Consider the following 13,158-nt stretch of genomic DNA (forward strand, 5'->3'; position numbering starts at 1 on the left):
TCAACAGAGGACTGGGGACACTCACTGGGCTGCCCAGCCCTGCTTGGACAGCTCCCACTGCATTCCCTGGAGAGCTCCTGGGAGCTGGGAAGAAGCAGATGCTTATGGAAAGAGTAACAAGAGACAGCAAAGGCACAGAGGGGCTCTCCTGAGCAGTGTCACCCTTAGGGAGGACTGAACAGGTGACACCTCCAGTATTGTCAGAAACTGGAAGGAAAAAAATATGAAAGAAATATCTTTTTAATTCTTAGAATCACCAGTTAAGATTCTCTCTCTCTCTGTATCTCTCACTATTCATTATGCCTGACCAGCCCAAATACCAAAATTTCAACTTGAAAATATTAGCATATGTCTCGTCCTTTTTTTTTTTTTTGTGGTACATAAAGCATATTAAAAATATTTAAAAGCTTGTGCAAGTTAGAAAGCCTGAAATGTGTTGTTTGGTGAGATCATACAAGGCATAAAAATTGTTCACCCATCACATTTTGACATATCCCTTGATTTTATTTATGTTTAGTCTGAAGAAGGAAGAGCTGTTTCTTGAAGCAACCTGTTTTTTTCCAGATAGGAGTACCTATCGAAGTTATTGACTGCTGTTCAGCCTGAATTTATACTTTCCTGCTTCATTATCAATTAAATTTTATCTAGATTTCAGAGATTAGTAAATAAGGCTGATAAAATCTCAAGCAAAGCATACATTGAGAGCTTTGCCTAGCTTTCAGAACAGATACTGAATTAAAAAAAGCTTTTTTACCCTGAAGAGAAACCCTGTCAGTCCACACAACAGAAATCCCATCATGCAAGAAATACCAGCTGCTTTGTTTGATGACTCAAGGCATGAAGCAGCTCAGCATCTCCCATCAACATTTTCCTTGTCATTCATATTCTAAACAGAGCCTTTGCCAGAGCTGACTATGATGTATCTTTGGAACACAAACCAACTTTTCCTGCTCCTCTGATCTCTGCTAACAAGGGGATGGATTTTCAAAGGATGTGCAAGCATGCAAAGGTTGGGGCAGTTTGTAAAAAGACATATTTTTACCCAAAATCCTTCAGGAAGACATAGAAAATACCAGTGTTAAGTATCAGAAACCATGACCTGTTTTTCATGAATGTTTAAAATTGAATTTTTGACAAGCAATGCCTGTCCTAAGCCCATTCTGCATTTGTCAACCTTTCAGACTCAAGAGCAGGCTACAAAAACTGAGACATGGGGAAGCCAGGGCCTACAGCGACAGCTGACAGGCAACCCAGAATTCTGATGGAATACATGTTTTAGATAAAAGGTCTGCAGCAAGCACCTCTGCAGAACAACAAATTTTTATAGCACTCACTTAGCAAGTGGGTGAGTGACTATTTTTATGAAGGGCACATCAACTGGATTGCTCCTTCTTCCCATTTTCAACCCATCCCAGAGAAACCTTTTGAATGAAAGTATCATCAAATCTTCCAGTTACAACAGACCTGTGCTTTCTTATGAAAAGCACGCTGTCAAAATTCTTCAAACAAATTGGTTTGCAACAACAGTGAAAAAAGCCTTTAAGTTCCAGGTGATTTATATTTCCCCCTCTAGGTAGTATTAGATAAAAGGTCTCAATTCAGAAGGAAAACAGAAAGATGACATCTCTCCAAGGAGCAGGGCATAGGCTGAGCAGCTTTTCTCCAAGCCAGACACTGGAACAGGAGCCAGGAGAGGAACACAAAGCCTGGGAGCACCTCTGCAAATTCTCCAAGAAGACAGACCATGGATATCTTTAGGACATCCATGGGGATTCACAAATTCCTGCCTGGGTTCTGTCACTGTCCATGGAGAAAGAGCCAGGATGCCTAAATTCAGAGGATTTTGGTAGAGAGGATCTCCTCCATGGCAGGGAGAGACTGTGGCGGGAAGGCTGCATTTCCTGCCTGCACTGTGTTTTGTGGTTTGGTGCTTCAGGTAAACACAGGGTCCCTCCACAGGGTTCTCTGGTAATGCAAACCCTTCATAATGGCCCTTAGACCCTATGGAAGGATGAAGGAACTCAAGAAATAATTTCTTGCATTGCAGGCCCTCTCTCCACACTCAGAACATTGACTGTAACCTGACATGACAGAGAATCCCCACTGGAATGCAGAAAAGGGAACGATGCTGTGGGAGGGACCCTGCAGGATGTGAATCACCTCTTCAAGGTGGCTCGGTGGAGCCTTGGCCCGAAGCTGAGCAGTTCTGGGTCAGCAGGAGGATGGTTCCTACAGTAAACAGTGATCTCTGGAGACAAGAAACAGACAGAGCTCTCCAGTCTAGGGCAGAGCAGGTTCAGTCTTTGGCCTGACCTACTGAACCAGCCAGGGCACCACGGGGCAGAGAATAAACTCCACATCATCACATCCTCCTCCTGCACCACAGCCAGCACTTCTGCTTTTAGAGGAAATGTAGAAAAAAGCTGTGTTCCTCTGGCACTGGAAACCAGTTTGTCCTCTGGGTTCATGCAGTTGTGTTGTCAGAGAGGACACAGGACAGAGGTCAATATCACCTCTCCTGACACTGTTCACTTCTCACCCTTCACAAAACCAGTTCCAGAATTGTACAAGGATGTTTTCAACCTGCCAGGAAAGCTAAAGCCCCTGACAGAAACTATTCCCCCATTTTATATTCTGATGATTGCAAAATTGAGTTGTCAAAGAGCAGCTGGTTCTGCCTCTGAATCCACCACCACGCTGAGGAGCTGGAGGAGCAGAGGGACCCCTGGATGCCCCAAGACTGAGTACTCACAGTCTCCACAGGTCCCTGCTCCCACCAGCAAGTGGGTTTTTTAAAGCTTATACATATTTCTATTTTAAGAATGTGCAATAAAAATTAAGGACTGTGGAAAAGCAAAGGAACGTGCACTCCGGTGTCAGCATCACAGATAAAGTTACACACAAACAGCTGCAGATTATTCCTTATATCTTGTAATTCCCTTTATTCAGTTAACTATAGAGCCTTGCTGAGAGCCTGTGTCTCCAGCAGCAATTAAAGTGTTTTGTTAAACTCTGGAAATCACTCTTAATTACCAGAGGTTTCCCTGAGGTTATCTGAACACCTTCCTCCTCCAATGAAAGGGTGAGAAATTGTATTGAAATTTAATTAACATAGAAGTAGGATTGAATTATTTCACATCAAGTTGTCTAGCATCCATGTATGTTTAGCAGCACTGCCAGTCTTGGAGAGCAAAAAAGCAATTTTTAGCCAAGGCTAAAAGAAAAAACTGTTTTTCCTTTTTTTGCTTTGAAAAAATAAAAAAAGAACATGAAATTTCAGAGAATGGTTAAAAATTCAGTCTGGATTTTTGAAAAGCTTGGAAAAATGGAAATACATGATGAACCGTATTCATTGGTGTATCAGACAGTGTGCTCAGGTACTCAGTAATCAGTTCTAGGAGGGGAGAGAGGACAAACAACAACAACCATTTCCTAGAACAGCAGTAAAAGGATGCAGATGGAGACAATTCATTGTTTACACATAAATAGACAGGTCCATTTTTTGATGCAACTGCTAGTGGAAATTGGCTAATTTGAGACTGCGTACAGGAAATTGTTGACCAGCTTGTATGGTAAAGGTGTATAAATCCATCCATTACTCTTCCAGGAACAGCCAGCTCAGGCTTGTTTTCAAGCATTTCCTTAAGAAGCTGAAAGTTTTAAGGCAATTTTACCCACTGTGAGTAGAACCTTTGCTGTCACACACATTATCAAAACTCACATCATCCTCATCCTTCTTGCTCTTGAAACATATAAAACAAACCCAATTTTTTTACTTTGAATAGCAGCACACACAGTATTATTAAAAGGAGGATTATTTTTGTTTATGTAAGAAGGTGCTTTAAATAGGAACTTATCTGTGTTTATTATCTTTTGTTTGATATTTGTCCTCACAAATGAATTTTTCAGCCATTTTTTTTTCATATGTCTTTTGGAAACCTGTCAAATGATCTTAGAAAATTCTGGTATACTCTATTTATTGCACACTTATTGGTTTACCGACAGAATACTTACATAAATTTTAACAGCACACTGTAGATTTATCTGTGTTTTTCATGATGTTTTATTTCAATCACTCCTTAGTCTGTAAATGTTTAAATTTATTTATTAATTTATTTAATCACTGCTTGGTCTTTGAAGGTTTACTGCTCCTCAGGATTGAAAATCAGTGGCTATAAAATACTCACATTTTGTAGACAGAGCTGTTTTACTCATACTTGAAGGCTGAGCTCATGGCTGTCAGCTGTTCTGCAGCAAAGCTTTCCAATACAGGTATTTTTATGAATGAAACTTAAAACAGGCTCTGTTTTATGGCTCATAAATCACTTAGTAATCCTTCAAAATTAAATACTCTGGAGGAAAACCCAACCTTGTGAATTCTATGATACACATTCTATCTCACTCTGCTACAGTTCCCATGTGAAATAATTAGAAATGCATTTACCTCAGTATGTTTGCAGTAGCTTTCCTTTCTTGTGGCAGAAGGTCAGGGTCTCTTAAAACTTCCTCCAGCAAATTTAACACATTCATTTTCAGCTCATTGTTCAGCTCAAAATCCTGAAAAGGAAAAAAGTTTTACTACCTTTAGTCTTAACAGTATTCATCAAACAACTGAAAGAATATACTTTAATGGATTTAACTTTTTCTTGTCCAATTAGGTTAGAATTTTTTTTTTACTATGTTTGAAATATTTAGAGAAAGCTGTGGTAGCTTTGGCCACAAAATTAGGATCTCCCAGAGGCTGGGATTTTTCTCCTTTTTGACCTTTGCCTTCTGTGTGGAGATGGGATGATCATGTAACCTCCCTTTTCTGAATTATCACCTGCATCTGGCCAAGACCCACAACATCCTCTCTCCTCCTCTGTGGTTCATTGCAGTTCTGGAACCACTGTCCAGCAAGGCAGGACCCTCAGCTTTCTCTCTGCCTTCTGGAGTTTCTCTGTTCATCTGCCTCACCTCTGGTGCTTCTTATCTCATACCCACCCTGTTGGAAACATCTGCTTTTTGTGGAGTACTCAAACTAATAAGTTCACTATATAAGCTGACCATGTGCTGAAGAGCTTCAGCATTTTAATTACCTCTGGGGCAGGCTGATACCTGACACAGGACTGCAGTCCAGTGACATGCAGCAACCACTTATGCTCATCTCTGAATTTGGAGAAATCACGAGAAGGGAGTTTTAGACATTCTACAATCAAAGAGTGTACAAGCTTTGAGGTGGGAATTTACAGGCAAGTCTTGGGGTAGACTCCAAAAATTCTTGTATTTAGCTCAAAGCTAGCATTTTGATAGGAAAACTAAACCCTTCAGCTGCCTGGCACATCACAGATCTTCCCTGATAACCCACAGCTACTTGCAAGCAGGACCACATGTGTGCAGAGCTCCCTCTTGTTTCCATGGCAACAGGAGGCACAACGTTACTAGAAATGGGGAATATTTGGCACCTCGGCACAAGAGCATCATGTTTCATTCCCAAAGAACCCCCAGAGCCCCTCCAGGGGTGAGGGGATCTGGAAATGGGTGCCTCTGGGAGTGGCAGAGCCAGCCCAGGTGAGCACACCTTGGGTGAGCACAGCCTAGGTGAACCCAGCCCAGGTGAACACACCTGCAGGAGCATCAGAGCACTCCCACAGCCACCCAGACAGGTGGAGCCTCATTTGGAAATGGGAGGGAACAGTTCAAACCAGGAGGGGAATGAGTGCTTATCACAGGACATGCCACAGCCATCCTTAATGCATTTTTGAGAAAAGTTATTGCCCCAGTGTCAGTACTCAGAAATCACCTGCCTGGGCATTTCCCTCCTGTTACAGCATCTCCTCCTCACTCCTCCAGTCTCCTCACCTGGGCCTCAGCTAATTAATACTCAGGAACTGATTAATATCTGTGTCTTATTTTTCTGGAGAAGTTTATCCATATTTGAGGGTGTTGAAGAATAGGAAGCTGCAGCATTAAACTTTGGATGGGATATCAAACATTCAGCTCAAAGCCAAGCAAAAATTATTTCTGGGCAACTGCACTCTGTTTTCTAAAACACATTTTGTATAGCTGTGCTCTGAAATGCCTCCCTTAGGAGGCCTGTATTAGCCTGTTTGCAGGAAAGACAAGAGAACCTTTTCATATATTTGGGGTATGGAAATGGGACTAATTAGAGAAAACATGAGGAATGTAACTAAACTACATGACAGTACTGTGCACTCCGGTGATTTTGAAAAGAAAATAATTTGAAATATAAAACTATCAAAACTTAGTGAAAGGAGAAACACTGAGTCTGCACAAGCCTAAGCAACCAGTGTAATTAATGTCAGAGTTTGTCCTGCACCTCAGTGGCAGACACTGCATGAAAGAGGACAGGTATCTCTGCAACCTCTGCTACAAAAATATCCCAATTGGGCAGAACAGGTGTCCAGGAAGTGGCACATCTCCCATCCTCATTCGGCATTGCTGGGTAAAATCCTCAGGCAGATCACATCACTGTGGTCAGGATTTTATCTTCAAGAACAGCTTTCAAACCCCAACTGGTTGATTCTTTTAATTACAAGATATTTTCTCTCAAGGCGTCTTGCTTTATTGAAATCAAACCCATGACCAAAAAACTCTAGGATTAAACAAGTTATTTCATTTGCAAATAGGATGGGGAAGCCTCTAATTATCAGATTCAGCCAAACCAAAGCATTTCCAGTTTTTGCATGTTTGCATGCTAATTGTTACAATAATGGGAATTAATAATTTAGTCATTAACATTAAAACTTGTTTTACTGAGTAATCTCCAAAAGATAGTGCTGGAATTACTGGGGAAACTCAAATTTATAGTTTTTGTTTTTAAAGCAATGTCATCTGTTTCTCATAGTTTGATGAGGAAAAAAAAAACACCTATGAAAAGAGGTGAGAATCAGAAGAAAAACAAACTAATCCCTTTTTCTACTGAAGGTCATTATCTAAGTGGTATTGAGACTCCAGTGTGATGAGCAATATATAAAAAAATAGGGAAAATATTGCATTTAAACATGTACATGTACTTAACTTTTGTGGAGAAATGTCAACATAAGTCCTGATACAAACACAAAAATACTTAGCAACCAATTCTAACTATAATTTTAAAATAATCAAATAACTCTACTTACATGCAGATTATCTCCATCTGTATTATGGGTGTCACAGGTGAATATTTATCTGTATATACCATAGGACACTTAGATCCACAGGTAGCTATTTATGGCCCTAGATTTATGTGTATCACAGCTCTCTACATAATTTCACACCACTTTTTTGACTTCTAGTTCTAATTTGCATATCAGAGAAGGAATACAGTTGGTCAGACAAGAATCCTTCAATTTTCCAGCAGGCACATTTCAATCTGGCAGGGGTTCAGTTCTCCATGAGAGGGTCATATACCTCTAATATATTTTAGAGTCTACAGTAGCCTAAAGATTTGTGAGTATTACTCAGATTTGGAATCACTGTCCAGAAGAAAAGAGAGTGCAGCAGAGGCAGCAGAAAGCAAGGAAAAAAACTTTACCATGCTAAGATGCCTTTTTAAAGTAGAAACAGTAGATTTACTGTCAGTGCTTTATATATTTTCGAGATTTGACACGAGCTCAGTGAAACCCCAGAAACTTTTCCTCTCCCCTTTCTTTAAATGTTCCTCAGTGAGAGGAAACATTCTGCATCTAAACAATGTAGGGAACACTGAATAATCCAGACAAGTAAAATTGAGCTAAAACATGGGAGCATGATTTATGTTTGAGCAGGCCAGTGAGAAGAACCACAGAAGAGGGAGGAAAGAAAGAGGCAGGAGGAGAGGGAAGGAGGGAAGAAAGAGGCAGGAGGGGAGAGAGATCTACTGGAAGACTTTTTGAAAGGAATGTGGAATAATTGTAAGTAGATGGGGATTGCCTGACAATTTTCATGTATCTGTTCTCATGCCAAAACAGAAAGCAGGTAATTATTTCAGTGGCAGCAGATGAGTGAGTCTTATTTTTGTGCACAGCAGATCAAACACTATCAGAGTTAAGTGAAGTTACTCCAGTGTTGCAGTCCTCTACTTTCATTTTGAAGCATAAAAACACACTTCACCTACCACATACAATTGTGTTAAGAAAAATCTGTATAAATTCACATGCAACAAAACATTTACACACACGGAAGGCAGAGATAAATGGAGTTATAACTGGCTTTCAGAAACCTCATCCCTAAGCTTGATATAAGCCTGGTTTACTTCACAAAACAAGATATCTCAAGGCAGAGGCCACACGTCCTAGATGTCAATTTGCAATGTAGTCAAAATACAGTGTATCTTGCTAAGTGTGGTTTAAGTGTAGTTTGTTCATATTTCTACAAATAACTTAGTATAAACTCACTAGATATCTTATTCATTACTTTATATCATTTAATATGAGCTAAGTGGGGCTCATATAAAGGATTTTCTATCTATTTTTTTATTCCAGTGAAAAGGAAAGAAATTGAATTGGCCAAATTATGTGAGCTAACACTATTTTTAACTAACTGAAATAATCTTTTCTTGGACAACCATCTATCTCCAGGTGTTCTCCCCAGTCCCCAAGTGCTGTCAGTAACTCCCTGTGGCAATTCTGCTGGAAGCCTGCCACAGCTCCATGAGGATGGCCAAGAGCATGAGCTGCAGTGGATAATGTCACATCTGGAGCTGGGCAGGCACTGGGCACACATCATGACCTATATTCTCAAAACTGAAGCCACGGTCCTCTCCCCAGGCTCTGTGGTCACCCCATAACTCATGGACACTGTCTGGCAGCCAAGAGGGTGTGAGAGAACTGTTCCAGCTGAGATCTTGAGAGAAGGCAGTGGGAACAAGCCCTCAGCTGTCACTCAGAGCTGGGAACACTGGAGAGGCCAGATGTGAAAGCTTCCTCCTTGGAGAAGCTCCACTTCAATCTGTTTTCCACAGGAGCAGAAAGAGCTTCACTTCGCAACACAAGTGTTTAGATAAAAGACAAGGAAATATTGTTAAATAAAACAAGGCTGCAAGGCCTCACTTGGATAATTAAAGTCATAGTGAGACTCTCTGCCTCTGGCCCCCTTTTGCCTTCCTATTTTTCCACCTCTGCAGGAATCAGTGGGAGTTTTATCCTCGTGAGCCCCTTCTGTCCCCACCAAGGCTCCTGCTCCCAGTGATCCTCTGCCTTGTCATTTGTGTGTTCATTGTTTACAGCAGGAGAATCCTGCTCTGCTCCTCTCAGTCACACTTCAAAAACAAAATGTAAACAAGAGCATTCTGCTCTTATTTAGGGCAAAAATAAAGCTTTGCTGGCTGGCAGGTGTCTGAATGAAAAAAAAAAAAAAAAAAAAAGAGGAGAGGTATGGAATAAAAAGAACAGAAAAGTAAACAAAACAATCTGCAATACCTAAAGCTACCTTTCATACTGTGCTGGTTTTGGGTGATGAGCAGCACAGGTTTGGCTGCTCTTGCTCAGGGTGGTAAAAACAGGGAAGTGTGTGTCACCTCACCTTGGGATGGCTTGTTCCCAAACTTTTATCTGTGCCTTGACAGCTCCTCGGGATATTCATTAGCTCCATGTGCCCTCCACAAGGGCTGCAGATCTGGCACTACCATGTTTACTTTTACTTGAAATTTAAGTGAGTCTTCTACAGTGTATGACCAAAGCTTTAAGAGCAATTAATTAGAGAATTGTTCAGCATGATTTCAAGATAACAAGACCACTTTATGAAAGCCCATCCTCATTGAATAGGCTGATTCTTTAATTTTAATGATTCTGTTTTCTGCTCACAAGCAATTCTACATATTAAATGCTGTCCATGCTTAAATAAATTTAAAAAAAAATAGAGAAGTGCTAAACCATCCCCAAGTGTGGTTTTGACACAGCTGCAAGACAGTGGAAGCTAATTGATTCCATAGCCCAGCACAGACCTTCCAAACCCCAGCTAAGGGTTTTCTAGAGCAAAGTGAGCAAACACAAAGACCTGAACCATTTGTTTGGATAATTCCTGCATCCCTCAGTTCATGCACTAACCCTGACCCATGTTCTTACATGCAGGAGAGCAGTAGGCTGAGCCAGCCAAATGGCTCCAGAGGGAGGCAGGGAGGGTAGGGAATAGTGAACTGGGATGATGTGTGCCAGAGCCCTGGAACAGATGGCTGTGTGTGAGTCTTGCACCAGTGCACAAGGCATCAGGACAACAATTTATTCACTGGTGAATCAGAGAGCACCAAGACAGAGCTGGTTGTGCTGCAGAATTGCTCACAAGCTCCAGCACTAAAGCAGGTCTGTTAGCACCATATCACAAGTGACAGAGAAATACACACTTTACACATCTATTGACTCTGATTCTCTTTGCAGCCAGTGACAAGGAAATGGCATTTTGCAAAAAAAAAAAAAAAAAAAAAAAAAAAAAAAAAAAAAAAAAAAATAAAGGTGTGTGTGGTTGGTCACCTTTAGTAGTGGTGTGGGCTGCTGATAACCACAAAGATTTCAGGACACTGCAAGGAGAACAGTCTCTGGACAGAGAGAAATTGGTATTTGGTGCTGGGAGTTTTTGCAGCAAAACCGAGTAGAGGGAAAACAATACCAAAATTGCACTTTCATCTTTGCAAACATCCACCTATTTTCCCTTATTTTGTAAGCTGAGGGGTTTTTTGGGATTTTTTTGGAGTTGTTTTAGAATAAAACCTGCCCTTTCTTTTGAGAATCAAACCTGCTCTTGGCTGATGAATGGATGAAGGATGTCTCAACCAAGGTTGCTGAATATCCAGAGAACAATGCAAATACCTTAAAACATATAAAAGCTTTTGGCAGGTCTACTGTTCTTGAAGAATTTCAATGCTTATATTCTTTTGTCATTTTGGAAATTGAATAAGGATTTCCTCGCCAGACACTGGTGGCTCAGGATCTGCAGTTTGTGTTGTTACTGTAAAATAAGCTTGGAGCTACTGCTCACCCAGGACTCTACATGTTTACTGCTCACATTTCACATTGTTTAGCCAGACAGTAACTCTTCACTAGTCCTCCTTAATGTAGTCCTGTCCCATATTTTTTAGTCAGTCTGGTTTGCTCAGGCCTGTCCTTTCTCTCTCCCTAGTCTCACAAGTAAACAACACAAAAAGCTGATTATATGCTCTGCTGCTGTAGCATTTCTTACTTTCCATGTCAAAGCCTTTGCATTTTAAATTATTTGCTATATTGGAAGAACAATGGACTAGGAGAGCTAAAGAATTAAAATCTGACACCTTTGCCATGGAAAAAATAAATGGCAGTGAGAGACCAGGGTGTGCAGGTAACAGCTTCCACTTTGAAACTGCACAATGAACTATAACTCATTATCTTTGTCCTCTTCGTATTTTTATTGGTATTTTTAGAATACCAATTGTAAACATGTTGCAAAAGCAACTGCAAAAGAGTTCAGTGAAACTACTTGTAGACATTGCCTAATGTAGATAAAAGTTTCCACATTTCCACAATCACATAAATTTTAATTGGCATGGAGGATCAACTCATGTCATAGAAGATATTTAATATGAACTGGAACACGATAAGCACCTAGAGTAACACAAAAACTGTAATAATAGTCTGCTGCCACTTCTGTTACAGCTCAATATTTGCCTGATTCTAACTTTAATTTAACAGGGAGTCAAAACTTGGTGTACCTAGGCTGCTCCCAGTAACTTGAAATGATTAATCACTCCAATGATACCAAGAGAGATTGTAGTAATCTCTTCTGGGCTGTTCAGCTTTCCAAACAAACCAATATTCCCACTTACATGTCTTAATGACTTAATTCTCTAGCAAACTTATCCTCTACGAAAATTAGACTCTTTACATGGGAAAAAGGGAATTTATTTCACATAAAAGAGTTTGACATTGCTGCAGTTAGCTTTAGAGATGAAATATCCCTTATTAGCAGCATGAAGTGACAAAGCATTCTTTAAGTGCCATGATGCACAAGGTGTACAAAAATCTTCCTTCCTTCCTTCCTTCCTTCCTTCCTTCCTTCCTTCCTTCCTTCCTTCCTTCCTTCCTTCCTTCCTTCCTTCCTTCCTTCCTTCCTTCCTTCCTTCCTTCCTTCCTTCCTTCCTTCCTTCCTTCCTTCCTTCCTTCCTTCCTTCCTTCCTTCCTTCCTTCCTTCCTTCCTTCCTTCCTTCCTTCCTTCCTTCCTCCCTCCCTCCCTTCCTCCCTCCCTTCCTCCCTCCCTCCCCTCTATTTTCAATACTCTTCTGCATTCATGTCAAATTCTCCCAGCATGTTTCCCACCTGTCAGCCCAAAGGATACTTCATCTATAATATTGCGCAAACCACTTGGATTTCCTCCCCTCCCATCTCTGCCAACACCACTTTGCCATCACAAACCAGACCCACAATCCTGCCAGGCCCACGGATGTGTTTTCCCGTGCGCAATTCACCGCAAAAAAAAATAAAAATAAATAAATGAACGAACTTCTGCACGAAAACACGAGTACTTTAACACAGGCAGGGCAGCTGGGCCAGGCTGCCTGTGGCACAAACAGTGTGAAATATTGACCCCTGTGTGTTCGAGGGGGGACAGATACCTGTGAGTGTTTGGAGACCCAGTGGCGCAGGACGTTGAGGACGCGGTTGGTGGCAGCCCTGCGGATGATGAACTCCTTGTCGCACGTGCGCTCCGAGTTGTTGAACCCTGCAAACACAAACAAACCAATGGGCCAGGGAGAATTAAAAATGAAAAAAATATATAAAATGCAATAGAGGTCACTTGGGTAAACTGAAGGCTTACAGGGTATTTATGTCCAATAAAAGGAAAGGCGCCGACAGACGGTGAAATATGAACGTCTAGACCAAAGAAATTCTGTAGCATCAGTGCAACACAGCCTTGCTCATCACAGTACAGACACCTCCTGGGGTCAGCACTCAGCTTTAGAAAGGTGAAGAAAAACTGCCTGTGCAATTAAATTTCAAGGCCTCCCTTAGGCATGGAAGAAATAAAATAAAATGTATCAAGAAATAAAGTGAATTTAAAAACCCTGAAAACAAAGCAGGAATTTATTTTTTTTTCAGTATGGAAGAAATTTACAGCAAGGAAAAGAACCAGACCAAAGCTAGGCCTGTAATTAGGCCATAAGATTTGAAAAGTCAGTATGATTTAGAAAAGGGAAACAGGTAAATTTCAGAACTAGTAAAGAACAAGTTTAAA

General features: G+C 40.8%; 1 protein-coding gene across 1 annotated transcript in view; it reads right to left on the minus strand.

Annotated features, from left to right (window-relative positions):
• The window catches only part of RASGRF2 (Ras protein specific guanine nucleotide releasing factor 2), a gene marked incomplete at both ends in the record, with an annotated part of 109,478 nt that overhangs the window by 8,864 nt on the left and 87,456 nt on the right, over positions 1 to 13,158 (minus strand). Inside the window, 2 exons of the mRNA XM_083884182.1 lie at positions 4,445 to 4,557; positions 12,539 to 12,645. Coding sequence (XP_083740308.1) covers positions 4,445 to 4,557; positions 12,539 to 12,645 — 220 coding nt within the window. The remainder of the gene's footprint in view (positions 1 to 4,444; positions 4,558 to 12,538; positions 12,646 to 13,158) is intronic.

The sequence above is a fragment of the Zosterops lateralis genome, assembly GCF_965231275.1.
Source record: "Zosterops lateralis genome assembly, chromosome: Z".
NCBI lineage: Eukaryota > Metazoa > Chordata > Aves > Passeriformes > Zosteropidae > Zosterops > Zosterops lateralis.